Here is a 26,153-nt window from a genome sequence, read left to right as displayed (position 1 = left end):
TTGAACACAATAACATTTGAATAACCAATGCTATTGGACAATACAAGGTTAGTGGTCAACAGTGGAAAAAATAATCTTTTCTGAGGGTCCATCACCTTTATTTTCTAGGACACAACATTTCATCAGCATCTTTCTGTTGTAGATTTATTTGCCGAACTAATTAATTTTTCTATATTAAAATATGGTATTGATAAAAAGTGACCTTCTTTATATGGCAACATAACACTTGGACAATGTCTGGATGGATTGAACATTACACCCAGGTACTATGTTTTTCACTAAAAATATACCAATACTCTGAATATTCTCAGGAATTTCTCCATACACTGTCTCAAAATGATAAATCCAAGTTTTCAATAGAGGCACTATCACAAACAGGCAGGGATGGGCAAAGCAACAGACTTATTTTCAACTTTGATTAGAGGAGTTGCAATCGCTCGAGAACAGCCATTTTTTCTCATGTTTGCTTTTGCACTTCATTCAAGTTTTCCCCCTTTTCTGTAGAAGTGGAGGTCTCATTTGTGTTGGAAAGAATGCGGTCCTCTTGCATCAATCCATTCGAATTATGTACCTTCATCAGCCTCCTCGTTACCGTTTCCGGGGATAGCATGCTCCATTTGAACGTCCTCGGGCTACATTCTTCATTCTCCTTCAGGAGCTCCAGAATTTTCCTCTTCCTAATCACGGGGCGATCTGAACAGAATGTAATGTCCTGATCTGTGTATTCTATTACCAATATTCTCAAAGGGTCTTGCATCATTTTCAGCTCATGTACTGTCTGTAAAAAAGCAAGAAACCCGAGTTTGTGGAGCTCTAGCGTCTAAACGAAGCAATCAACTTCAATGCAACAAAAAGCATACGAAAGAGAAATCATTTCTGTAATGTAACATGTACTTACAAAAATTTCGGCTTCATAGTATTTCCTGTTCTTAATATTTTCCCCAAAAGTACCCGTTTTATGCGCGTAAAATCAAGTTTCCCTAATTTGAGCGCCTGACATTACCGTAGTTTTCGTTCCTATAAATACAATCTTGATATGAAGAAGCCATATCTTTCACTAGAAGCTGGCCGAAAACAAGCTGTTTTTACCACTAAAATTAACGGATGCGTTCTATATAACCTCCGCTAACTTCCAAACCAGGGGAAAAATTGAAAATTGATATGTATTGTTGTCTTCCGTAGAATGTTAGTAATACATATACGTAGATCATACACGTTAAATGCCAGCAGTAAAACAAATGTAATAAACAGGCAGCGAACCGACAGCGCATGTGCGGCAAGCTATTGCAATTAGCTGGTTTGGGGAAGTTTCTTCGAGGCGTTGGAGAGCGAGTAGCTGTATGTGAGCGTGTAGCTGTATGAGAGCGAGTAGCTGTATGAGAGCGTGTAGCTGATGAGTTTCCGAAGTACACGTTGTGCATTGGCCTTCCCCATACATGCTTGGCGATGGCGGATTAACGAAATTATCTATTCTTGGTTGCTCTTTGTTGATCTTTCATTCTGCATTTCAAGGCTCGTGATGTTTGGCACATGCACGAGTCTCCGCAGGAGCACTCGACTCGGTGTATTCGCCTTTATATCTGAATGGCACTTGGCCTTTCATATGGGGTCGTCTGTCTCCTTGCCACAGGATTCTTGCAGAACACGACAAAGTCACAAAAGTGTCACTATGCCGTGTTTTTCCAGAACCCTCGCACCTCTTTCCGATGTCTCGGATACATATATCCTTGAAATGCAGAATGGAAACGCACCAAAGGCCCACCAAAATAGACAATTTCGATTATTCGCCATCGCGAATCACGCCCAAGATCAATCTAGCAGGTAGTGCACCCTCATAATCTGGGACTGCTCACCCTACCCCCTCACGACAGATCACGAATGTAATGTCCTTGGTAATTACTCAGAGACTGAAGAACCACCACCTAAAGTATAAAAAATAGATACCAATGCGTTGACATAAGTTTCCCCGGCTTATGTACAACAGCAAGGAAAATAAATTGCTAGGAAATGCAAGGATTCGTTGGAATGGTTCTCATCGTGAATGCGCCGCGAAAAGCAGGGAGCTCTTTCTCTCTCTGAGAAGGAATATTCCGGACAGCGCTCCCCGTGTCGAGGGTACACAGTCTTCGTAAGACGCCTTTGTGCTCTCTGCCACTAGGTTTGGCCGAGTTCAAGCCACCGCCGAAAGGACGGCAATGAAATCTCAAGGAAAGGCTACCAATGATAAGAAATTATGGCCATCTGTAGAAAAACGTTCTCCCCGCACTCACCATGCAGACCATTTAAAAACGTTCCCGCTCCCTGAGGGATAACCCATTAGTGCATAGCGTCCGACTCATCGGACGTGCGTCTATAATTTTACTATGGGCTCAAATTGACATGCGCTAATATAGTGATACTATATTAAGTTGACATGGATGCCAGTTTTCACCGTTCTTCTAATATTTTAGTTGACTACTTGAATGTATCCAATTGAGAAGCATTTATGTAGGATATGGCATTCGAAGAATCTCAGTCACCCGCACAGGGTAATTAAATTATTTTTATTGAAGTTTTTTCTTAATACATTGATTACTTACATCTCGTCTTTGTCCTTAAGGTTGATCTTATTCTTTTATATTTCCTCAAGTTGTTCTTTCCTGATTTTTATCTATATTACAACATTGACAGCCGTTCGATATATCGGGCGCCATGCACGGGTGTCAATTCTCGTTGCTAATTAAGCAATGGCTGCTCTTATATTTAACCAAAAATTTTTATTTTAGTACAGTATATTTAATTTTAAAATTAGTATAAATTTATTTTACGATTGAACGCAAGCATATTGTGAGCAACTATCCATAAAAAAGATTTTTTCCTTGGCAATAAATAACTATAAACACCCAATGGCACCTCTGGAGGCGACAATGATGCAAGATTACCCTCAAATGTTACATCATATAAACTATATGAGTGGAGAAAGGGGAATCGTCTAGTTAACCTAAAATGCATTTCTTCATTTTGAAAAGGTATTGAAATATGAAAGTCGATTGGACTTTTTTTATTTTTCACAGATAAATTTTTAAATCACATTTGCATACAAATTATCATAAATTCTAGACATAAAAATGTGAACCTAGCTTTGTAGGAGGAAACTATGGCATTCCTCGGCGATAAGATAATGTCAGGATACGCTTAATCTTTTTTATATGTAATCTTTAATACATGTTTATCTGTACACTATGTGTTTCCAGACGGCTGAACGGATTGCAGCCAAAGTTTGTGAAAAGATGAATCCATTGTTCGCTCACTCCGTAGTACTACTTTTGGCTGCGTCCGACGTGTCCTCTGAATCATTTTCTCATTACCAACCCCTGCAAGTGCGCTCAGCGCCACCTAGCATCCACTCCCCATCCTCTGCTTACTCTCCCACCCTCCGATAACATCCCCATTCACTCTGCCAATGTTTGTACATCTTCCACCTCCATTGCTGCCTTTTCTCGCAACTTCACCGTTCTAACGTTAATGGCCCACGATTATCCTTGCTATCCTATTGACGGTGCATTCCGACAAATCGTGATGAATCGCTCAGCCGCGAGTGAAAACGGAGAAATAGGAATAAAATTGCATATATTTTAACAATGAGAATAAATAACATGCTGAATTCGTTAAATTATCAAACTCGGCCATAAGCCTTTTATTGTGCACTAATATCACATTATTTAGAAAATGTGGACAGAAGAATAATTATTTCTACAAAGAATATTCAAAGGACAGGATTAATTCCATGATAATTCGGAACCATTTAGGAGATGTATATTGAGACTGGACTTTAGGGTACTTTATCCTAATCTGATAACCTGGGTGTGTCCTTTTCTACAACTGCTCTCCTTCAATATTCATTACGAAAATTCAAAAATACATTACTTGCTATGCATTCCATAGAAATATGTAGATGGCCCATTATCCCTATTGACACAATACCATCATTCATTTCTCGTTGTGCAGGTAAGAATTAACTATTAGACTCCTTAGTGCAGCTTTGCATGAGGTTTAATTGGAACATTTGTAACATTTATACAAATTATCCTGTCCGCAAGAAAATGTTGCATGCGTAAACGTGACTTATCTGAAACCACGCAACACACACAACATGAATAGTCTCTCAATTTAGAGCGAAAGTGGAGGTTGGGATTAGAACTAACAGTGAAAGACAGAGCAAACTACGCAATAATAATACATCACAATTGTACGTTTACACATGTGGTAGTCAGGGCCGCTCCTTGTAATGATGGACTTGATGCGGAATATGCATAAACAAGGCTGCTCACATGTGTGAGCATGAATGAATATCTGTCAAGATAACCACTCACTGTAAAACACTTCCAACAACTGTTGCATTGATAACGTTCATCTTCAGTGTGTGTACGAATCGGTTACTAGGTCGCATCATGGAATGAAAGAGTTGCTGCTGATGCTGCAGAAATAAATCAACACTCGGGTTTTTGTACACATGTCCAAAGCTTTTACCCACCCTGAATACCATACATTCCTCACTATAAAAGGCGCTCATACGTCAATCATACTCTAGACGCACATATCACGCGTACGAAAGCCGCAGAACCTTGATAAATAACATTCACATTCTCGGAAGCAATGAAATTCGTAAGCAATAGCATATTTTCACTGAATTAACATTTGAATGCCAAAGATACTTTTCATCAAAAATCTACCAATTAATTCTTAGACACAGCGCCACCAGAGTTTCACCATAATTACAGATAACACGCATCAAACAAAAAACGAAAATTTGTGAAAACATATATGCGCAGTTCAATCCCACTGGACAACCACACCTCTTTAGTACCAGAATTTCGCGAAACGGTAGGTTCTGTAGTTCCCATAGGTTCATACTGTACTAAGAGGCTCTATGTCCAGAGTGATATTCAAATTCGCAGCACGATTAAGGTTTCTACTCCGTGTGGTTTGGCATGTGACACTTAAGTGAACGTCTCTGAGTGAAATATTATTTTCGCGGATTCTGCATGAAAAAGGTCTCTTCTGCGTGCGTTTTGCATAGGTCCCACCACATTGCTTCTCCTGTATAAAGAATTTTCGCACATTTTGCTTCTACTAAGGCTTTGCGACTAAGGCTTCTCTCTCGAGTGTATACGAAAATGTGTCACTAAGTGGTTCTCATTCGAGAAAGACTTTTCACACTCGTGTCATGATTTAAGGCCTCTCTGTCGTATGCAAACGCATGTGAGTGTCGAGAGAACGTCTCTTTGTGAAATGCTTGCAGCAAATGCTACAAGAATAAGGTTTCTCTTTCGAGTGTGTTCGAATGTGTGAGTTGAGGTGACTTTTCTGAATGAAGGACTTGCTGCACACGTTGCAGATATACGGCTTGTCTCCCGTGTGTGTTCGAAAGTGACTCTTGAGATGACCACTCTGAGTGAAACACTTGCCGCAAATGCTACAAGAATAAGGTTTCTCTCCCGTGTGCGTATGTACATGTCTAACTAAGTAACTCTTCTTCGAGAAAGACTTTTCACACTCGTTGCAGGAAAACGGTTTCTCTCTCGCGTGTCTTTGAGTGTGTGAGGTGAGCTGACTTTTCCTAGCGAAGCACTTGCTACACAGGTTGCAGATATAAGGCTTCTCTCCAGTATGTGTTCGCAAGTGACTTTCGAGAGTACTCTTCTGAGTGAAACACTTGCGGCAAATGCTACAAGAATACGGTTTATCCCCCGTGTGAGTACGAACATGTCTAACTAAGGTGCTATTACGCGAGAAACACTTTTCACACTCGCTGCACGAAAAAGGCTTCTCTCCCGTGTGTGTTCGCAAGTGAATGTCGAGATGACATCTCTGAGTGAAAGATTTCTCGCAGATTCTGCACGAAAAAGTTTTCTCTCCCTTATGCATGCGTACATGTCTAACTAAGTTACTCTTATCTGAGAAAGACTTTTCACACACGTTGCATGAAAAAGGCCTTTCTCCTGTGTGAGTACGTGCGTGAGCGTCGAGATTGTCTTTCCTAGAGAAGGACTTGCTGCAGACCTTACACATAAAAGGCTTCTCTACTGCGTGTGTTCGCGAGTGAATGTCGAGATGACCTCTATGAGTGAAAGACTTGCTGCAAGTGCTACAAGAATACCTTTTCCCTCCTGTGTGTGTAAGTTTGTGTACGGTGAGGTCCCTTTTCTGAGTGAAGGACTCAGTGCACTCGCTGCATGAATAGGGTTTATCTTCCTCTCTCGGACCCACGTGATTGCGTACATTTCTAATGCTAGATGACTTTGAAGATAAACTTTGTGTAGTTGATTTCTCTCCTACTGTGAAACTTCTCGTCAATAGTCTTGTATTTGTCTCGTCCCCTTTTCCTCCACTGGTTTCCTTGTTGAGCACATTTTCTTTTTGCATGGGCTCTAGCATTTTCCTATCCAGCTCTTCTAAACCCTTTGAGGTGGTAGGCTCGCAAGAACTGATAAGTCCGCTTGATGGAAGTGCTTCCAGAGACACACCTACGATTGATGATTCTGCTGCAGCATCAAAATTACGAGCAACACAATGAATTTTCATGTGTTTGATAAGCTCCTTTTTGTTGTTGAACACATCTTTGCAGTTAAAACAATTATATGAATCTTCGTTTGAACTGTAACTGTTCCCTGGATTTTCGATCAAGCAATTAAGTACCTCGCTGTTGCCTCCCATGATGGTCTCACAGCCACTTCTGTAATTTCTACTTATTCTGATAAACCTAAGGTTATGTGAGGTATTTGGTGCATCACAACCACTTCTCTCCCCAACAACAGCCATTGCGGCTCCACCTCTGCTGCTTTTAATTGATTCAATGTCTTTGGTATTACATTGTCTGTCATCAGGAATTGAGCAACTTGATATCTCATAAGTTTCAGAAGCACTACATTTTTCCAAGTCTTCATCTATCAGATTTTTCTTTATCTCTTCATGGGATGTTTCAGCCTTGGAATCAATCTGTGTCACCGAAGGTGTGGGACCAATGCAGTCATCAATTGAATGATTCCTTAGATTTCCTTCTGCAAGCACATATGAAGTTGATGTTGTTTCCTCGGGCATTGCTTCGGCAGTCGGGACCCCTAGAGAAAAGTTCAAATAGCAATTAACACAGTCAGCCATGAAATTTAAGACTACATCATCTTCTATTTAAAATCCATTGAATGGATGGTAAAATGCACAAGTCAGGTGGTACAACTGCTGCCCAACTTGGACTTGAACCAAGGGACTCGATATAAATGAATGGAGGGGAAAAGAACACATATCATAAAAATGACGAGGGCAACAAGGGTGTAGTAGAACAAAAAAGACTAAATCATGGATTAAAATGATACGTATACAAATAATCAAGCACACACATACGCATCACACATATGACTTCCAATTGCAGGAAAAGAATAAAATTATACCCCTTTCAGAATTGGTCCTTTAAAAAGGGAAAAATATTTTCTGTTCAATCGAATATTTAATGATCGGTGAATATTTTCTAAATTAAAAAGGTTCCTAACAATGCCAATCACAATAAATTTTGTGGTACTACAGATGAGTATCTAGAAAAATATTTAGACTTTTTCCTGGATTAGTTTTTATAGAGGTAGTTTAAAATTCAAAGATAAATGCAATGGACAAACAGCCAAAAGAAACTCCCTTGAGTGAAATATACCCAACTGTCATCAGATAAGCAATGGTTTGGAGCGGCACCAGGGGCAGATATTCCAAGTATGGCACGCAAGCCTGAGCTCTTATTTGTGTTGGGATAGTAGCATTTCCACTCTTTTTCATTATATGCAGTTTAATCATTTCCCAAGCTTTCTTCTGCAGAAAACCACTCCCAATAACTTCAGAAGATATTTAATGAACCTTTAAAATGCCAAGAGCAATGGAAACAGAAATTTTTAATAATTAGTAAAAAAAGACCGAAGGCTGCCATCTTGTATTACGTCCTGCAGTGTAGTTTTTGCACAGAATTGGACGTCCACTACATCAACGTCAATTTAAGTTGTTGTAGGATGTAACCATATCAGATTTATTTTGGCTATCCCTTTCAGCATCAATGGCATAATCATGATGTATTTTAGAAAGAATAAGGGCTAATTTATTATTTTGGGTTTGTATGACATTATCGTCAATTCTTCTGGGAACTAAAGAGAGATGAATTCCCTGCTCTGCTTTTGCAAGGTAAAATTTCTCTCCAAAGTCATCTCTTATTTCTTTTTTTTTGCACCGACGTATAAAGACCTTTCTCTTTCAGCTATTATTTTGGCTAAGGGAAAAATAGATTTTTCCTCCCTGCTGTTCATAATATACATTGATGAACTCTGCTCCCGCATTAGCAGTATAACACGTTTTTCTGCTGACGACCCTGTCATCTATCGCGAAATTAGTGATCACTCTGACTATGAAATTCTATCATTGGACTGAAACAACGTTCATTTGTGGAGCCAAGAGAGGGGACTTGAACTTAATCTGAGAAAATACATGACGGTACATTTCTTGCTGAATTCGTGCATCTTTAACTATGCTTATGCAGCGGATGGTATTAACATAGAGGCAACATACAAAGTGAACTGCGTGGGAGAAACGATAACCTCGAACCTATTGGGGGGAACACACATAAGAAATATTTGTCGCATAGCCCTGAAGAAATTATGATTTGTCAAGCGTATTGTGGGAAGATTTTCAGATGAGAAAGTAAAAGTAAGGTGCTATTTTGCTCTCAACCGACCGCACCTCGATAATGCAACGAGCATATGGGATCCGGCGAAGAAAGACTTAATCAGCAAACCAAAAAAATACCAAGGAAGGCTGTGTGGTTCGTCAAAAAATGCTACCATTGTACAGAAAGCATTACCCAGATGTTATGTGAATTGGACTGGGAGCCACTGGAGACTCGAAGGCTGCACGCTAGGCTTAGATTTCTTGAACAGTTGAGAATGGATATCTTTAAAAGCGACACGAAGGACAAAATATTAGAGACCCACTATATTTCCAGGTCCGATAGAAGCGATAAATTAAAAGAGTTGTTTTGCGGAACGGGTAGATACGGGAATTCCTTTTTCCCCCGAGCTGTAAGGGATTTTAATAAACGCTAGTCCTTATTCCCATAGAGCATATCCTTTTTATGTAAGAACAGCGGAAGTCCTAACACCCCCTACCACACGCCTTTCAGGAAATTATGCAGATTGAATGTAGAATTATTTGATTGATATCAAGAATTCGGCTGTTTCTCAACCATACTGATTTCATTTCTGGAGCACACCTATAAATTTAATATTATGTCAACCATATTTTCTCCTCCAAGGAAGCTTCATGCCTAGTTGTCAGTAAAACCTAACAAAGCACCATTGCTAATCCCAAGGACAAAAGGGTGAATAGGAATGCACTCATTTAAAAGATTTTCGCTAATTTTCCCACGAATTTAAAATGGTCCTAAAGCAAAGCTAATTTTTGCCCTCATTTGACCAAGTTCCATGCTTACATTTTCAATGAACCCTGAAATTTACTTTTCATACTCAATTCTCAAACAAAATGCTCCATTCTGGCTTTTTGGGTATATAATTTTGAGGATTCGCACCGCTTTTCACCGACATTTCTGGAAAAAAAGTGCGTGGCTACTACGAGTAATTTTTTTCCTTTCAATAAACTAGTCCCCAAGCTTGGTTGAAGCAAGGCAGCATCCTTTTTATCGATTTGATATGACTCTTTAACAGTCAAAAATGCCAAATAGAGAAAATAAAGAAAAAATTCTTAGCCATTGCTCATTTACATACCCAAAAATTTCAGTGGAACAAAAATATTTTGTTAGGGAAGACCATTAAAAACGATTCAAATGACTACGAAACAGTAAGTAAATATAAAACTTCTCCCCTATCCAATTACCACTTAAAATAAAGACAACAGGAAATATGGATGGATGACTAATTCAGGTTCTTCATCCTTCAGAATCAGTCACAATAAGGCCGATTTCAGAAGAGACCACTTTCCACATTCCTACATTCTCCGCATGGCAAAAGGAAATCCAGATTTTTCTCATCTGAAAGCGGTCTGAGTTTCACGACCAGTTGACGCTGTTGATGCTGCAGTGCCTGGCCGGTTAGAAATGGGCACAGTGGAGAACCCCGCATAATTTGACTGGTATAAAGGCATCGGTAGGGACATTAGATTATATTAAAAAACAGCACCGCGCCATCTGAAAGTGACCTAAGCCTTACTTGTATGCAACTATTTGAGGCCCTTAAAAGCACTCATCCATGGCTTCCATTGCGGACTTATGGGACACTGTCAAATTTTCAATAATTGCTCTAGTCACAGTAAAAGTTGGCTAAACAAAAGCATTTACCTGTAGATCTTCCACATTAACATCAATCCCGCCAAGTATAGAGTTATTTGCAACACGTAAGAGTACTCACCAAATGCTGACTCATGGGCAGTAGTTGAACTCTCAAATGGGTCCCCATCCTCACTTAAAGTATGCTGGAAGTAATCATCAAGATATTAGTCATGCACGCAAAGAGATTCAGGACTTTTTTTTGAAAGGAGTGATTTAAAATTTTTTATACACCACATTATATCAAAATTTGGAATTCCACATAAATTTTTTCCTTACAAAATAAAAATATTTTCAACACTTCAGGGAATTAAATATTATTCCATTTTTTTTCAACATGTAAACGGTTTTTGATTTATGTTCCGCCTGCATTGTGATATTATCTTCATTAGATAGCTCTGCAATGGATGTATTTTAGTTCATGTGATACCATGTAATAATTAAGGTTTCTTTGGCAATGAATAAACTGAAATTTCATAATGGAAACTAGGCATCTGAATGAAAAAATGGGATAAAATCTGACACTGCATTGCCGAAAAAGATTTCCACATAGAAAAATACGAGGGGCGTTTTTAAAGTAACTACCATTTTGACATAAAAAAACAAGAAGTAAATTTTTTTTTTCAAAAATAATTTATTCACTTGAAAGGCCATACTTTACTTTTCTACATAATTCCCAATGCTATTGAGGCATTTATCGTATCTTGGGACCAGCTTTTGTATGCCATCGTTAAACACGCTTGCCGCCTGATTAGACAATTACTGCTTCACAGTCGTTTTCACTTCATCATCATCGGAATGGTGCTGATCGGCCAGATGCTTCTTCAAGTACATAAACAAATGTTTGCTCGGCACTAGAACGGGACTGTACGGAGGGAGGTTTAATTGTTCCCAGCCTAAAGAAGTGATAAGGTCTTGAGTTTGATCTGCTGTGTGTGGACGGGCATTATCATGGAGCAAAACGACACATGCACTCAGCATGCCACGTCTTTTGTTTTGAACAGTGCAGTGCATTTTTTGTACAGTCGCACAGTACGCTGCTGCATTTATTGCATCGCTGCAGGTCAAAAAATCGACTAGCAAACACCCTTAATGGCAGGACAGCACCATTCCGATGATGACAAAGTGAAAACGACCGTAAAGCAGTGGTTTTCTAGTCGGGCGGCAAGCTTCTTTGACGATGGCATACAAAAGCTGGTCCCAAGATACGATAAATGCCTCAATAATAAAGGAAATCATGTAGAAATGTAGAGTAATTTATGGCCTTACAAGTGAATAAATTAATTTTGAAAAAAATAATTTACTTGTTTTTTTATGACAAAACGGTACTTACTTTAAAAACACCCCTCGTAAAATTTTTAGTGAAAATTATGGAGATAATGATGAACAGCTGACATTTGTAAAATGAAAAGTAGAAACAAATTTTGAAAAGTGCTACATGTAAACATCAAACCTAGGACATTAACACTGGGCTACCGCTCCTACTTGAAGGGAGACCATTTCTATGGGAATATATTAGGTACATAAATGTTGAACTGCATTCCACTTTTAAAACCATTGGTTATATAACCTAATATGGGAGGAGATTTGTGGACAGCTCCCAATGAACTACAACACTACAGAGTTTGATTGAAATGTGAGACCTGATTTTCTTAACCCATTACCGGCCGAGTAAAGAAATACTTGAAAATATACAATTTTTTCTTTTCAATTGACCTAATAACATGCTAAATAAGGTAAATTGAAAATATGGGCCTTCAAAAAAATTTGCTTATGGTAAAAAAAAAATGTTGCGTTTTCGCAACGTTGGCCGAATCCGGTATCTGTATGCAGTTATGCAACCCGCATTACGATACATTGCCGCCTCATAGGAATATGCTGTTTTTACTGTCGGATATAATCCTTTACCTTTTTATGCCACGTATATGACAAATATCGTCATATTGGATAAATAAAATCCTTAGATATTATGTTTCCAACGAGATGTTGTTATTTGACCAAACTCCACTATAAAATATACATGCTTTACGGTTTGAAAGAAATAAGTCAAAGCGAAAATTTTCTCAGAAGAGCATGTATTTCACATTTTTTCATTGAATTTAATTTTATCATTGCAGATTGAATTACAAAAATTAATGGCTAATTATGAAATACTCAAGCATTTTGGGTGCAATGGAACATAAAATTTCGTACATTCAAACATGGTTGTGCTTTTACACTGTTTCGGCAACTACTGAATTTTTTTTAACTCTCTGGCCAAATTCGTCCCTTCATGCTTCACGAATCCGCGATGAATTATATGGCCTAACTTTTTATATGTTTATGGACGCGAATTGCATAGGGGTACGTCATCTACTGACTTATTCACTTCACTTTTTAGATGTGTCCCTGCTAGATACGATTTGGAGTCTACCAGTGAAATTTACTTCCGTTGCATAACCTGTACAATCTCCTGGCGTTAGTGCAAACGCTGTTCAGTAAGTTGATAAGCTAGGACCGTTTTTCCCCTGAATTCTAGTGCGGTAATTTTCATTTGCATTATCAAGTAGGTCCACACCTCCCATGTATTTACCATACTCCCCAATAACACGAATGGTATTTTCTTTTATTAACATAGAATAGTATGGCAAATAGTATTTTCTTTTTTCTTCTGAAACTTTTCCCTGTGCCAAATGGAAGCGAAAAACTTGTATTGCTGTCCACAGGGACAATCTATTTATCATTCCAACGAACAATACTAAGACCTTGGGCTTTATCAAATGTTTGTTTTCATGTTCCTCTCGGTTTCACGTCGATGGTTTTATTATATTCTATCAGGCACTCCTCCGTTATACGTATTTACTCGTATTTTCACGGATGGCTCCATTGACAAATAATCCTTTTTCTTTCAAAACAATAAATAGTCTTCAAGATGAAAAGAAGTTATTGAAAAACATATGATGATTCGAGGGATCAGGGATAATCTTGAGAAATTCCAGAATAACACTAGCTTCCAAGCCTAAATTTCGATATAATAAGTAATTTTCTATCGCCTGGTTGAACCCTAAAACCGTCTGAATAACATAAGCACCAAAGTTAAAAGCAAAATCTAAAAGGCTTGTTTTAAAAGAACATTTATGCACTGTAGTGACCAAAATAAGGTACCATTTGCTTATTATTTCAAAATTTATGCGCAAATATTCCGAATTGTAATAAATTTTCAAGTCGTCAAATTGAGGTCATAATTTACAAATCTGTCATTTTTGTCCAGACAGGAATTGTCTGAAAAGTGTGGATTATTTTTTATTAATCTAAATATGTTTTGGTTCAATCATTGCCGAACCATAACTACGCCTCATCGTCTTCATTCACCTAATATCCTGTTGTGGAAGTCGGTGATATCGCTGAATCGTGAAGTAAGGAAGGACTAATTCGGATTAAAAGTACAAAGTTGTGTGTTCCATTCCACCCGAAATGCTTTCATGTAATTCATAAATAATCATTATTTGTTGTGATTCAATCTGTTGTGATAAAAATGTCAATTAAAAACTGGAAAATACGTTATCTTCTGTAAAAATATTCACTTTCACTCATTTCTTTCAAGCCGTAATGCATCTCTAATTTATATTGGATTTAGGTAAAATAATGCAGCATCTCATTGGAAATATAATATCTAAGAATTTTAATTATCAAATATGACGATATCTGTCAAATACGAGGCATAAAAATGCGTAGGATTATATCTGACAGTAAAAACGGCATATTCCTACGAGACGGAAATACGTAGTAATGCGGGTTGCATAACTGCCTATAGATATCGGATTCGGCCAACGTTGCGAAAACGCAACATTATTTTCCGGATCTGATTTTCGCTTAATGTTGACTCCCTGACGAAATATAAGCTTTAATATCTGTTAATTGAAATTTCTACTTCCACATGGACGAATAAAAAACTTAATAAAGGGAATAGTTACTCTTAGGAAAAATTATTTATCTTGCTTAACAGGAGACTCGAAAATTGACACATTTTGAGTATTTTTATAAATATCGAAATACTTATTAAATGTCATTATAATCTCACTAAAAATCAGTTTAAACTTATTTTTATCGAAAAAAGCGAATTCTAAACGAATAAAATTCAATTGAAACATTTTTTTTGCATTTCTCAATAATGTTGCGTTTTCGCAACGTTGGCCGTAAATGGGTTAATGAGCAAGGAATTATCAGTCCTGGGATTTCATATTGTAAAATAAACACCTTCATGAGGCATGATTTATTGGTCACAGGATAGTTTAAAGTAAAATAAATATCATATTGATATTTGCTTCATCGGTACGAAGATTTAACATAGAAAAAATATGAGGCAAGAAAACTACAACAATTAAATACAAAATAAAGAGGAAAATAAGACTTACTTTCAGATTAGAATATGTACTTGTTCCAGTTATAAGTAACTTTGAATCAAATAGGTTACACTGTCTGTAAATACTTGTACCTCAGCCTAAATAAGATGAAAGGAATTTGAAGAAGGGTCACTATACTTCCAATAAACAGTACCACTGGAAATCCACACTCTTGCGTTGCAGGAGTACGGCTCTTTGTTACTCACCACAGGGAAAAAAGTGGAGCTTGGTCACTTGTAAAGCTAGAGCTTTAGATCATTTGCACCTCACCCCCTTGCAATGAAGGCAAGCAAGTAGGCCACTTGTTGAGGTGCCAATAAAAGTAGCATAAACAGGCCAAACACTGTTTGCTCGTGACCAATACATGCCAACTTCCTTTTGTGTGCTATTAAACGCCAACCATGTGCAGGTTAATAACAAGCATCTATGTGAGGCATTTGACACCAAAATAATGGGTAGCTTCTGACAATCACAGGTAATTTATGTCATCATGTGAAAAAGAGCAAACACATGAAACACTATGGGCCACCAAGGAGCCCCACATCCCCACTGGAGGGCTAATAAGGTTTAGTTTATCCGTCCCAGGATTTTATAAGGCAAGAAAACTACAATACAAATGTAAAACATGAAAAAAAACACTTTTTTAAGATAAGAAAACTTATTCGAGTAATTAGTAAATTTCAATCAAATGGGTTACCTTTAAAGCTGTGTAAAAATCTAAAAGTCCTAGCATTTTCTTTGATTAGCATTTCTGCCCACAATCTCCTCTAACAATTCATCAAATTCCATAGCAATAATTCTATACATACATGGTCATTCTCCTCAGGAGATGGTTCCTTCTTTGCCCCGACGAGCATCCAGTCCAGGTCTGCCACCATGGCTCCCCTGCCCTGAGCTTCCACCTTTTCGCCTTGGGAAGCAGTTAAGGTATTGGGCTGCAACATAAACCCCAATCATCATCATTAATGATTGATAGACAGAAATATTAAAACAAAACTTTAGAGAATTCATCACACGAATAAAATTAAAGTTAGTTTCAAATGGATATAGTCTTCATACTACCCTGCAAGCTGCCTCAAGGTAATTAATGTTAGGAATTTATAATATGTATTTATAATTATTTTGTTAAAACTACCACTTTACTATATTTCTGTTACTTCTTATTTTCATCGCAAAATCCCTGCAAAAGCCACCTGATGATCCACCGGCCAATCGTTTCTGGAGATGAAGAACTCCAGATAAAATCTTATTCATAACTGTAACTTATTTTACGAAAGAACTTTGCATGAGAATCCATAGCTCATAGGTAATAACGTACATTCATGGTTAATTAATAGGGTCAATAATGGAGGATAAATTTAGTGTACATTTTGGTTTGTAATTCAGTTTAGAGACATCAAACCTTTTGACTAATAAATTAAACTTACTCAGACAAGATATAACAGAAGGCCATTCTGAGTTAACAAAAAAGAGAAATCTATAGATAAGCTCCTTATAGGACAAAGCTTGCATAGCTTCAATGGGAAAATATAAAGGTTCATTTACTCTGCATGGACAACTGATAAGTAGGGATGGGAAAATTTCGCCATCATGAATTTTGCGGATTTAGAGACAAAGTGTCCTGGTAGAGGTAAGACATTACAATATACCCCAAAGTGACAGGGGATATGACTTTTGAACTCACGAAATGTTGCAAATTGTGTCCCAAAATACGAATTTTTATTTTTTTGGGGAAAATTTTATAACTGTAATTTCAAGCACAGGAAAAAACATTACATTACACGGAATGGTTTCAATTCGATTAAAATTAACACAAATGGGAGTATTCCTTAGGTATGTGGACGAGTGCAGTTCCTTGTAGCGTAACTAATGTTATGATACAATCCCAGGAGGATGGCATCGCATGTTTTCAATTTTCTGCAATACTAGGCAATATATGGCAATCTCACATCCTTACTCTGAGGGAATAACCGTCTATTTGCTCTCTGAGTCGAACAATAGAAGAGCAATGTATGCAATTTTTTCTTATCAACATCACGAATGGAATGTTAAATTAGTTGAGGAATCTGGAGCATGCTGCCTGAACCGTTGTCACTCCGTGAGCATTAAAATCAGATTTCAGTGGTAAATCCAGAGTAGAACCGTCCGCTAGCCCGGTGCTAGCCTGATGAATGCACCCATGGATTGCACGTGCCTGAATACCTGCTGTTTGGATCTCTACCTTTTAGCTATGTCTGTCAAATAACTGTTTATCCAGTTGCCATTGTTAAGTATTGCTGCTGGTGTCTCAGACATTCTAGTTATTTTGACGAGTTATTGAAGTGCCGAATGAAAAATTAAGAAAAGGGACAGGGCTTTTCAGTATCAAAAGGATGGATTTTAGTGTATCGATAAAAGTATGGTAATATTCAAATTCTGCAATTGTCAGGTAGCTTGGGAAAGGAAAGACTCGATTGAAAAACATTGAAAATCTTTGAAGCATCTAACTGCTGCCAAATTTGGTAAGTATGGATATTCTTTAAAGTTACGAACATCAATCTCTATCTGTATCAACTGCTGCCATGAATAACCAAATTGATCATCATTTTGGAAAGTGGGTAGTATGAAACTTTCTCAAAGCTGACATTCTTCTCTACAAATTGGAAAATAAGCACATGAAGTCATTTTTGAACGACAGAAATAGAAGGATCAACAACTTTCCTATTTCCACATGGTGATTTATTGAGACCGACCATGGTTTCGTTGCAGCGTAAAATTATCAAGGTCGCTGTAACGAAATCATGGTCGATCTCTAATAATTACCATGTGGAAATAGCAAAGTTGTTGATGCTTCTATTCCTGCGATTATGGATTTCCACAAAGTTACACCCGCTACTGTTAATTATTTTTGAATGAATTGGTAGAGTGCAAGTATATGAGTACAGCAGCTTTTTGTAAATTAAGTCAAAGCATTCTAATCCTTTCAATAGCCATAGGAAACTAACATTTTATTTACCGCTGTGAATAATTTAACCTCGCTACTGGTGCTGGAGAAATTACCTACATTTGCCAACTAAGGGACAAATATATTTCTGATCTAAAATACAACACGAAGACTCAACTGAAGGACAAGTAGGTAATAGTTTTTTGTGATAAAACAATGGAAAAGAGAGGAAAATGTTTTTGTGATCCAGCTAAAAATTGTTGAACTTCTTGATAGTGCATTAAACATTGTAGTTGGTGACGTGTGTATTTTGGACACAGCTAATTCAAAAACGTGTTCAAGAGCAATTTTAGACACACTGAAGAAATATGAAATACCACTCGATAATGTAACAGCATTACTGTCCTACTCTGCTCGTTACATGACAAAATGCTTTCATGCAATGGAGGATTTGTTGTCAGACAATGTTCTGATAATTCAGTCCTGGGCCCATAAACTTAATTTAGTACTGTATACTCTTGGGAAACATCTGCATATTTTGCATCAAGCAGTATCCAATTTGAAGATGGCATTCCTTAACACATGAAAAAGGAAGCGCCTTTATAGAAAACATATTTGAATACAGCCTACCCCTAATCAGCAAGTGCCACTATTTCCTCATCCATTTTTAACCAGGTGGTGCTTCTGGCATGAATTAGTGGCATATCTCGCAACACAAGCAAAGGAAATTGTAGGGTTTATACGCATTGAGGACATGACGAGTGACAATGCTGGGTTGATTTTCTCCATAGTATTTCAGAAGAAGACAAGGAAGCAATCCAAATACAGGCTATGTTCATCACAGAATATGGCAAACACATTGTTGAAATGATCACATTTCTGGAACGACACTCACAGCCACCTGCACATATTCTAGATGGGCAGCTTTGGGGAATTCAGCAAGCACTTGAACTAGTTGCATGAGGGAGTTACGGGAGCAATGTTATTAAACTGCTAGAGGATTGTGGAACGAGAGTCAGTAGGGGCGAAATGTGTGCAGTCCTGTCCAGTGCAGCTTGCCATGCTGTAACCAAGCTACTGGAGTTATGGGCTAATGATCCCACTTCACAGTTTTGTAGGTATATCAATCTATTTGACCCAGCTGATATAGTACAAATGATTATCACAGAAGAACTTGAGCAGAAAATTAAGAGAATAAGTTTGTGTTCCAAAGTGGATGATATTGATGTAATGCGATGCTACAAAGAACTGAAATCTTTTCTGAAGAATCCTGTAACTGGAAAGCTAAAGGTGCATGTTAAAGCAGCATTGCTAGGGATGTCACTAACATTTCTAACATTTAGTGAAGCTGTGTTGAAATCGATTTGGATTTCTTGAGTAAATGTCGACTGTGAACGGTTCTTTTCTACATACACAAGAGTGTTGGGTGATAAGCGTTATCATTTAGCTCCAGAGTATCTAGAACTTTTTATTGAAGTATACTTTGAAGGTTGAAACAAACAAAATCTAGTAGATCATGTAGTGTAAGTATGCAAAATGTTGAGTGGCATTGACTCTCAGTTATCCTGGTGGCTTGATTTGACTCTACAATGTTACGTATGTTGTTCTAGATCCAGTGGGACTTGTAAAAAGAAGTAATTCAGATTGGAATTTACATATTAGAAATAACTAAAACTTACTTACCACACTGAACAGCATGCAATTTTTACACATGTCACATTTCCCATTTCACTACTGACAGGTATTACAACATACTTTTCAACTGAGATCCAATTTGGTGGTTACACCACTGAGGTGATTGTCTGTAGTCATGACATAGCTACAAGGGAAGTGTAACATAACCGAGATATATTTGGTTAAACTATGGTACTGACCCTTTTCTAGGTTTTAAAATAAAAACTAATCTAAGTATATATATTTAAACTTGCAGTTTTTAGAAAACACCGAAATGTCTATTTGAAAGAACCGAATTTCCAATTCCAAAGTACCCCTTTTTTCCCTCTGAAACCACCAAAAAATTCCTATCCCTACTCATAAGTGGTGTTTTCTAAAGGTATTTTTACATCCAGGGACTAAATTATAATGTGCAATGTAATTTAAGCAGAATGTCATTAGTTTTCCCGGAAATAACTGAACCATTTACAACTTATTTGCTCAAAAGATATAAGACTGTGCTTTTAAACACGTGAAGTTGCTTTAGGTGGAAAAAGAATATATCCATGATAGAAAATATAAAAAACAAATAATAACATCACCACTTAAAAGTATAAATCCACTACTTACCATGGCTTCAATGATATGCGATTTTCATGTTTCATAACCTCATAAACAGACTTATATGCTAAGCTACATCAAGCAGATTGAACAGTTCATTGATTAGCCAAAGGAAGTCCAGCTACCAGTGATGGATGAAGCAAGAAAGAAATAGACATTGGAATAGTAAAGGCAAAGGGAGCATTCCACAAAAAAGAATGATCTACTCACAGCTGAGAATACAAATACAGAGGTAAGGAAACAATGCATCAGATTCAAAGTATGGAACATATTATAAATGGTGGCTTCAAAATTTACAGCTGCAGAACAGCAAAGAGATAATTGTGAGTTTAAACTTCCACGCAATATTGCTTTGATGATATCCATTTTCAAAGCAATTGACCTGTTTTAATTTCTCTTCTAGGTGAATGGTTTTTCATGATAACTTCTTGATTTTTCTACACGCATTCCTATTTTTGGCCATTGTTCTCTTGGTTTTCCCTCTGTATGGCTCTATCAAAATCACCTACTGCAGCACTGTATTCCTGTGACACAGAAGGCCTACGACTGCTGGGAGGGAATGATGCCATTGATGGAATCTAGCTAGCAGCTACATCATGATGCCACGATCAATCTGTTTCAGTGCACCTAATTATATAGTACTCAGTTTAACTCTCAATTCCTAACATCCCCCCTTCCGCTCCATAGTAAACTGAAATGAAACTGTGTTTGCATGATCACATAACAAATGACTGCTTAGTGCCGAGATGACAGAGAGCTTACTTGCTCAGTGAGCAAAGTTGAGCTGTCAGTTTGGCAAAATCCAAAAAATCTGTTATTTACATTTAATTTAAATGATTCAAACATGAAAGCTCTTCCGTAGTTGTTCATGACTGAACAGGCAAGGCAAAATGCAGTACGTTTCAGATGAGAAGCATTAATAAATTATGCAGAAAGGTATGACATTGTGCCGTAGAAAAATTAAATTACACTTGGTAAAAGTACACTCACCAGGTCATCAGTGGCCAATGGGTCTACGGCATCACTTGTTATTGCAGCTGGATCTGACATGCAGAGCACAGGAGAGTTCCCTTCACTCAGAGGGTCTTCACTCTCATCTTTCACATGAAACTAGAAGAGTAATGGGCATCACTAAATAAAGGGAGAACAACAATTCCCTCATTCGATAATGAAAACTCCTCGTTTAAGTGAGACCACTCCAGCTGGCCAAAATACTCATGAGATTGTTACTACTCACAGATCAAACTCCAGCATATAAACGCTCAACTAGTGAGGGGAAAGCTACACCACCAACATCACATGGTAAGAATGAGAGTATTGGCCACTTACAGTAAGGGCCACTGTACATTGAATTGTCTTCATCATTTCTTCACCTAGGCTTACAAAAAGGATCCACAAGAGTTTATGCTGGTTCCTCCGTTGAAATAATGGAGGATGATGGCTTGAACGAATAGAGGGCAATCATGAGACACAGCCTTGTAATAGCCACCACTAATGGCTTGAACAGAGATTTGACAAGGCTATACAAAAGTATAGTCCACAGGATAAGAAAAATTTCTGTCAACAGATCATCAATGCTGTACAACTGCTATTGACTTGCATGAAAAAACATTTGTGTGGTTCCACTTCCTGCCTCATGTGTCACTACTAGAAAGAACAACATCTGAAGGGTGCATTATGCCAGTGACTTCCCACAAAAATTCTTAAATTTATAACAGACACACCTTCATTCCTCATACAACTGAGAAATTTGTAAAACTGAAGGTGATTAGACTCAGTTTTCACTGTGAATGAGAATAAAACTTACCAACTTATCGTCCCTGGGCAATAAGCAGTCTGGCACAGGAATGTAAACTTCAGTCATTTGGGCTGAGCATGCGAACTCTGAAGTGATTTCAATAGCATCTTGAATGCAGTCCTTAGTCTCCACACAAGGCTCTGACTCCTCATCATCTGCCCCTTCTGCTTCAAAACTCTGCAGAAAAAGTAACGGATAAACATTTATCTCTTTAAAAACACAAATATGGAATACTCTAAGCATTGCAAAGAAGAATGTTACAGATATTGCCTCTGCTATTATATAAAAAATAGCCTGGTCTCTGCATGCCTGTTAATCAAATACTGAAAAACTTCAGCACAAACTGAAAAAAATTTGACACGAAGATCCCTGATATTCCAAGTTTGCACAGTGTCTTTTATAAATATCTTGGGGACCATGGAATCTGCCCTTTCACAGCAAAATACATGACGGAGAATGGAAATTATTCAGATGTATCATTTTTCCATTTTTTCAAATCATGAGAAATCAAATGAGAGACTGAAGATGAATGAATCAAGTTCCTTATTTTTGCACTCCATTTGCTTCTGCAAATGTCACTTTTGTAGTAGTAGTTGTTAACAGGCCAAATTCACTATTTATTCTTTTCTCAACATTAGAATCATGGAAAAAACATGTGGAACATGTTTTCAATGCATTTTTTATGTTCTCTTACCTCTTGTTAATACTCAAATAAACTCCGGAAGAGAAAACAGGGTGAAATATTTATGCAGAAAGAAAACAGACCTCAAAATCATCCTCTGTTCCAAAACTATTTCATGAAATGGTTTTTTAAATTACCCTGTTGTTATTATCCTTAAAACATGCGAAACCAATCACACAGCAATTATGTATTATGCTCAAAACAAAGTTCCTACTGCCTGTCAATAGATGGCTATAGCACTGATTGTTGGTCAATTTTGAACTACCAGAATAATCATGACTCAAGCTTAGACATTAAGTAAAGAAACTGCTCAACAACCATGATGAATACATCATGGCATTAGATACTTAGTGTTGAGAGAAGAGCACCATAAAGTTAACCGAGATGCTGCTATAACAGAAACACTGTTACACAATTGGTATCATTGCTTCAAAGACAATCATTTCAATGATGACAACTGTCTATGTGAAGAAAGGCCAAAAACCTCCAGAGAAAATCAATTGGAGGCATTTCTCAATGAAGATCAATGCCATACTCAAGAGTCTGCTTTGTATTTGGAGTTGCCCACCAAGCCATTTCCAAGGGATTGCATGCATTGGGAATTTAGTGTCAAGCAAGGAAATTGTGTTTGCAATGATTCAACAGTAATTCCACAGCATGAAATGCTCAACCTCACATTACAAGCCTAGAAAATTGAACATTAAAACCTAGCTGGAAGCACAGTGCAAAGGCTGAATGCACCCACCAAATTCCCCAGACATTGAATCATCTGATAATTATTTGTTGCATTCAATAATACATGGTCCGGCAAATCAGCAGTTGCACTCATATGAATACATTGAAAAATGGCTTCATTCATGCATAACCTCAAAAGATGAACACCTAAACCATTCCCGTGTTCAAGCTCTGCCACAATGATGGGGAAAAACTGCAGCTAGAAATGGACAACATCCTTCCTTTTGCACCTCACCCATAAGATATTCTAATAGCTACATTTCCATAATAGGGTGGGCAGAGCCTTATTAATTAACCACAATTATAAATTATTAATCATATAAACCATTAAAATACAAAATAAAAACACATCACGAACCAAATCTTTACTTCTATAGTTAGGTGAAACAGTTTATCACCACAATTACCTGCATGAACTCAAATGTATTCTAAAAAAAATCAGCAAAAAACATTCATTATTCCTTATGCACTAACAATAAGACAATATTTCTGTCAACACACTCCAAACTCATTGTACAAAATTGATTCACAAATTAAAACAGAATCCTATTCCAAATATCACGCAATTAGTATACAAAATGTTATCAAAACAAATAAAAAAAGTTTCAAAAGAGTATACCTCAAAATAGATAGTTAGAATTAAGCTACTCTGAGCATTAATTTAGAGCCCTTATTTATGCCAATAACCCCCAAAAAAATTAAGAACGCAATAACCTGGCCAGGCATGCATACCATAAAAAGAATTGTCACAGGTTTTCCCTGTGTATAGAATCGTTAGAATTTACATGGGAATTCCACTGGGTTAGGTTCTCCAACTCTATCTTACAATCAGCTGAAGTTTCGATGAACGAGTTGTCCATCATCAACAGGGCACCTGGGCAACTCGTCAAAATAGAAATGTCGGCCATGATGGAGTAGGAGAATTTGGCCTGGTGTAACTCCTGACTTAGCTTCTGCATGCCATATCCTTTGCAAAGATTTTGAAGACTGTTATGAAGGATAAATATCTCAGTACCTAAAAAAATGTATCCCCTAACACAGGTAACCTTTGAACTTATGCTAAGGTCATATTTAAACTTGCTAACCACAAAATTTGTAGAAAACTTTCAAATTTTATAATGTACTTTAGAAATAAAATAGTTTATCTAAAAGATTACATAATATACTCTTTTTATATGTAAAAATGTAAATAATTTTTAAAGGGCACTAACAGAAATGGTTCTAGCCAAATATGCTGTGATTTAAATAATCAAAGTTGATGCAATTATAAAAATTATATTCCAATATTGGAAAATAGTTAATAAAAACAAACTCAACAAATACTGAAAATATATGTACCACATCAAAATTCCTAATTTGCTCTATAATTTTACATTTTTGATGAAAATATTTTCTGTGTTAATCTTTCCGCACTTAACTTAATTTCTAATACTTTGCCAATATTGCCTTCATTGTAACCACTATCTATTCATACAAGATGACTTGAAAATAAACAATCCATTTCCGAAACTTCGCAAAGATATTTTTAGTTATACATAGCCATAGCCTCATGAGATCATAGTTAAAGGTAAGGAAGAGGCCCCGAGCTAAAGAAAGGTAATATATTTACGTGCAACCGTGACTTTATTTGACAACGCATAGACAAACCAATTTCTGGGTCTCTGACACTTCAATCTTTAGCAGCAATTCGTCAGGGATTTTTTGTTCACTTTTACATGCTCCGATTACCTAATCAAATACTTAAAAAGGTAGCGTGGTATAGCACAGTGGGTAGATTGCCTTTTTGAGTTCATAAATATTGAATTTGAATGCCATACTTTCCTAGTAGTTTAGCACACACTTAATTTTACCAGAAGACAAAATGTCTTCAATCGTCGCATTTGTTACACCAACTGCAACATTAATAGGACCTTGCCAACGATTGACGGATAGGGAAAAACCAAATTTACGGGAAATTGGACTTGTTACACTTTTCCGTAAAACGTTTCGCAAAATATATCATACTTGATTCCTACTTTTGTCTACATAAACCAAAGAGTTTCACCTTTAACTCTGCAATACTTATACTACACCAGTCTTCAAATAAGAAATTACGATAAGTACTCACCCTGAAGCAACTTTTTCTAAGAACTGCGTCTGATTCTAAACAAATCTTTTTGAAAACACTGAATTCCGTAAGTTTCTTCAAACACAGTGGACACATGGTAGTGGGCAGGCCATCTCCCACAGTAATCTGAGATTTTAATAAACAAATTACACATCAATAGAGTTTGGAATCAAAACATGAAATGAAGTAAGCACCATTTTAAATAAAATCGATAACATTTAATGTACCACTTACTTGTAAGCCAACTAAATCATGTAGGGCATCCTTCACAGTTATATTGTACGCTACATTCGAAGTGAATATGCTGTAAAACCGATCATGCTTCTCCCTACAAAGTCTGCAAAGGTCTATTTCTGGATTCCCATCTGAAGATTCCGTGAAAATCCCGATGGTGCGACTCATGTTTTCGATTCAAAATATTATTCACTTTTTAAATCAGGTTTATCGTCAAAGAAATCATCTACTCAGCATTGACAAAGATCACAAATTCCAGCAAGGAAACTACATTGACTAAGATGATGAGTGAAAATATAATACTTTAGAATGCTAAACGAAAGGAACACGAAATCCAACAATTGATGAATCGACGGAAAGATATATCACGACTCAATAGCTTGGATTGAGAAAATTTTCAACAATTTATGACACAATTGTGAATTCTTTGGACAAGCATCCACGACAAGTTTAATCCACAACGATCACTTGTTATTAAATGACTATACAATCAACCTCTGTATAGAACCGATGTTTTCTAGTTGCCATTTTATCCGCCAGTAGCACACCTATAGAGCAGGCCAAACATCCGTGTTTGAAGAGTATTTTCTTTCCATTTCAAAAAATAAAGGACCATTTCATTTAAAATTCATCACATTTTCGATTAATTGTAGTGTAAAAATATTTGGTTAAA

The 26,153-nt window shown here is 37.1% G+C and overlaps 1 protein-coding gene across 1 annotated transcript; it reads right to left on the bottom strand.

The window, feature by feature from the left end:
- Positions 1-4,220: 4,220 nt before the first annotated feature.
- LOC124173303 (zinc finger protein 260-like) lies at positions 4,221-21,894 on the bottom strand. The gene is made up of 6 exons (XM_046552821.1): positions 21,732-21,894; positions 20,915-21,034; positions 15,537-15,662; positions 10,428-10,491; positions 5,471-7,100; positions 4,221-4,332 (listed from the first exon to the last, which is right to left on the bottom strand). The coding sequence occupies exons 1-6, from the start codon at positions 21,786-21,788 to the stop codon at positions 4,221-4,223; spliced, it is 2,109 nt and encodes a 702-aa protein (XP_046408777.1). The 5' UTR covers positions 21,789-21,894.
- Between the last annotated feature and the right edge of the window lie 4,259 nt (positions 21,895-26,153).

Source organism: Ischnura elegans (assembly GCF_921293095.1).
Source record: "Ischnura elegans chromosome 13 unlocalized genomic scaffold, ioIscEleg1.1 SUPER_13_unloc_4, whole genome shotgun sequence".
Lineage (NCBI taxonomy): Eukaryota > Metazoa > Arthropoda > Insecta > Odonata > Coenagrionidae > Ischnura > Ischnura elegans.
This window is presented reverse-complemented; position numbering and strand designations above follow the sequence as displayed.

Excerpts from the sequence above, each read along its gene's own strand:
- LOC124173303 (XM_046552821.1), bottom strand. The coding sequence starts at position 21,788 with ATGACTGAAGTTTACATTCCTGTGCCAGACTGCTTATTGCCCAGGGAC. Across the intron at positions 10,492-15,536 it reads CTCCTGAGGAGAATGACCAT|CATACTTTAAGTGAGGATGG; the intron begins GTATGTATAGAA and ends GATTACTTCCAG. Across the intron at positions 4,333-5,470 it reads CATACGCACACGGGAGAGAA|ATATTCATTCATGCTCACAC; the intron begins ACCTTATTCTTG and ends TTATCTTGACAG.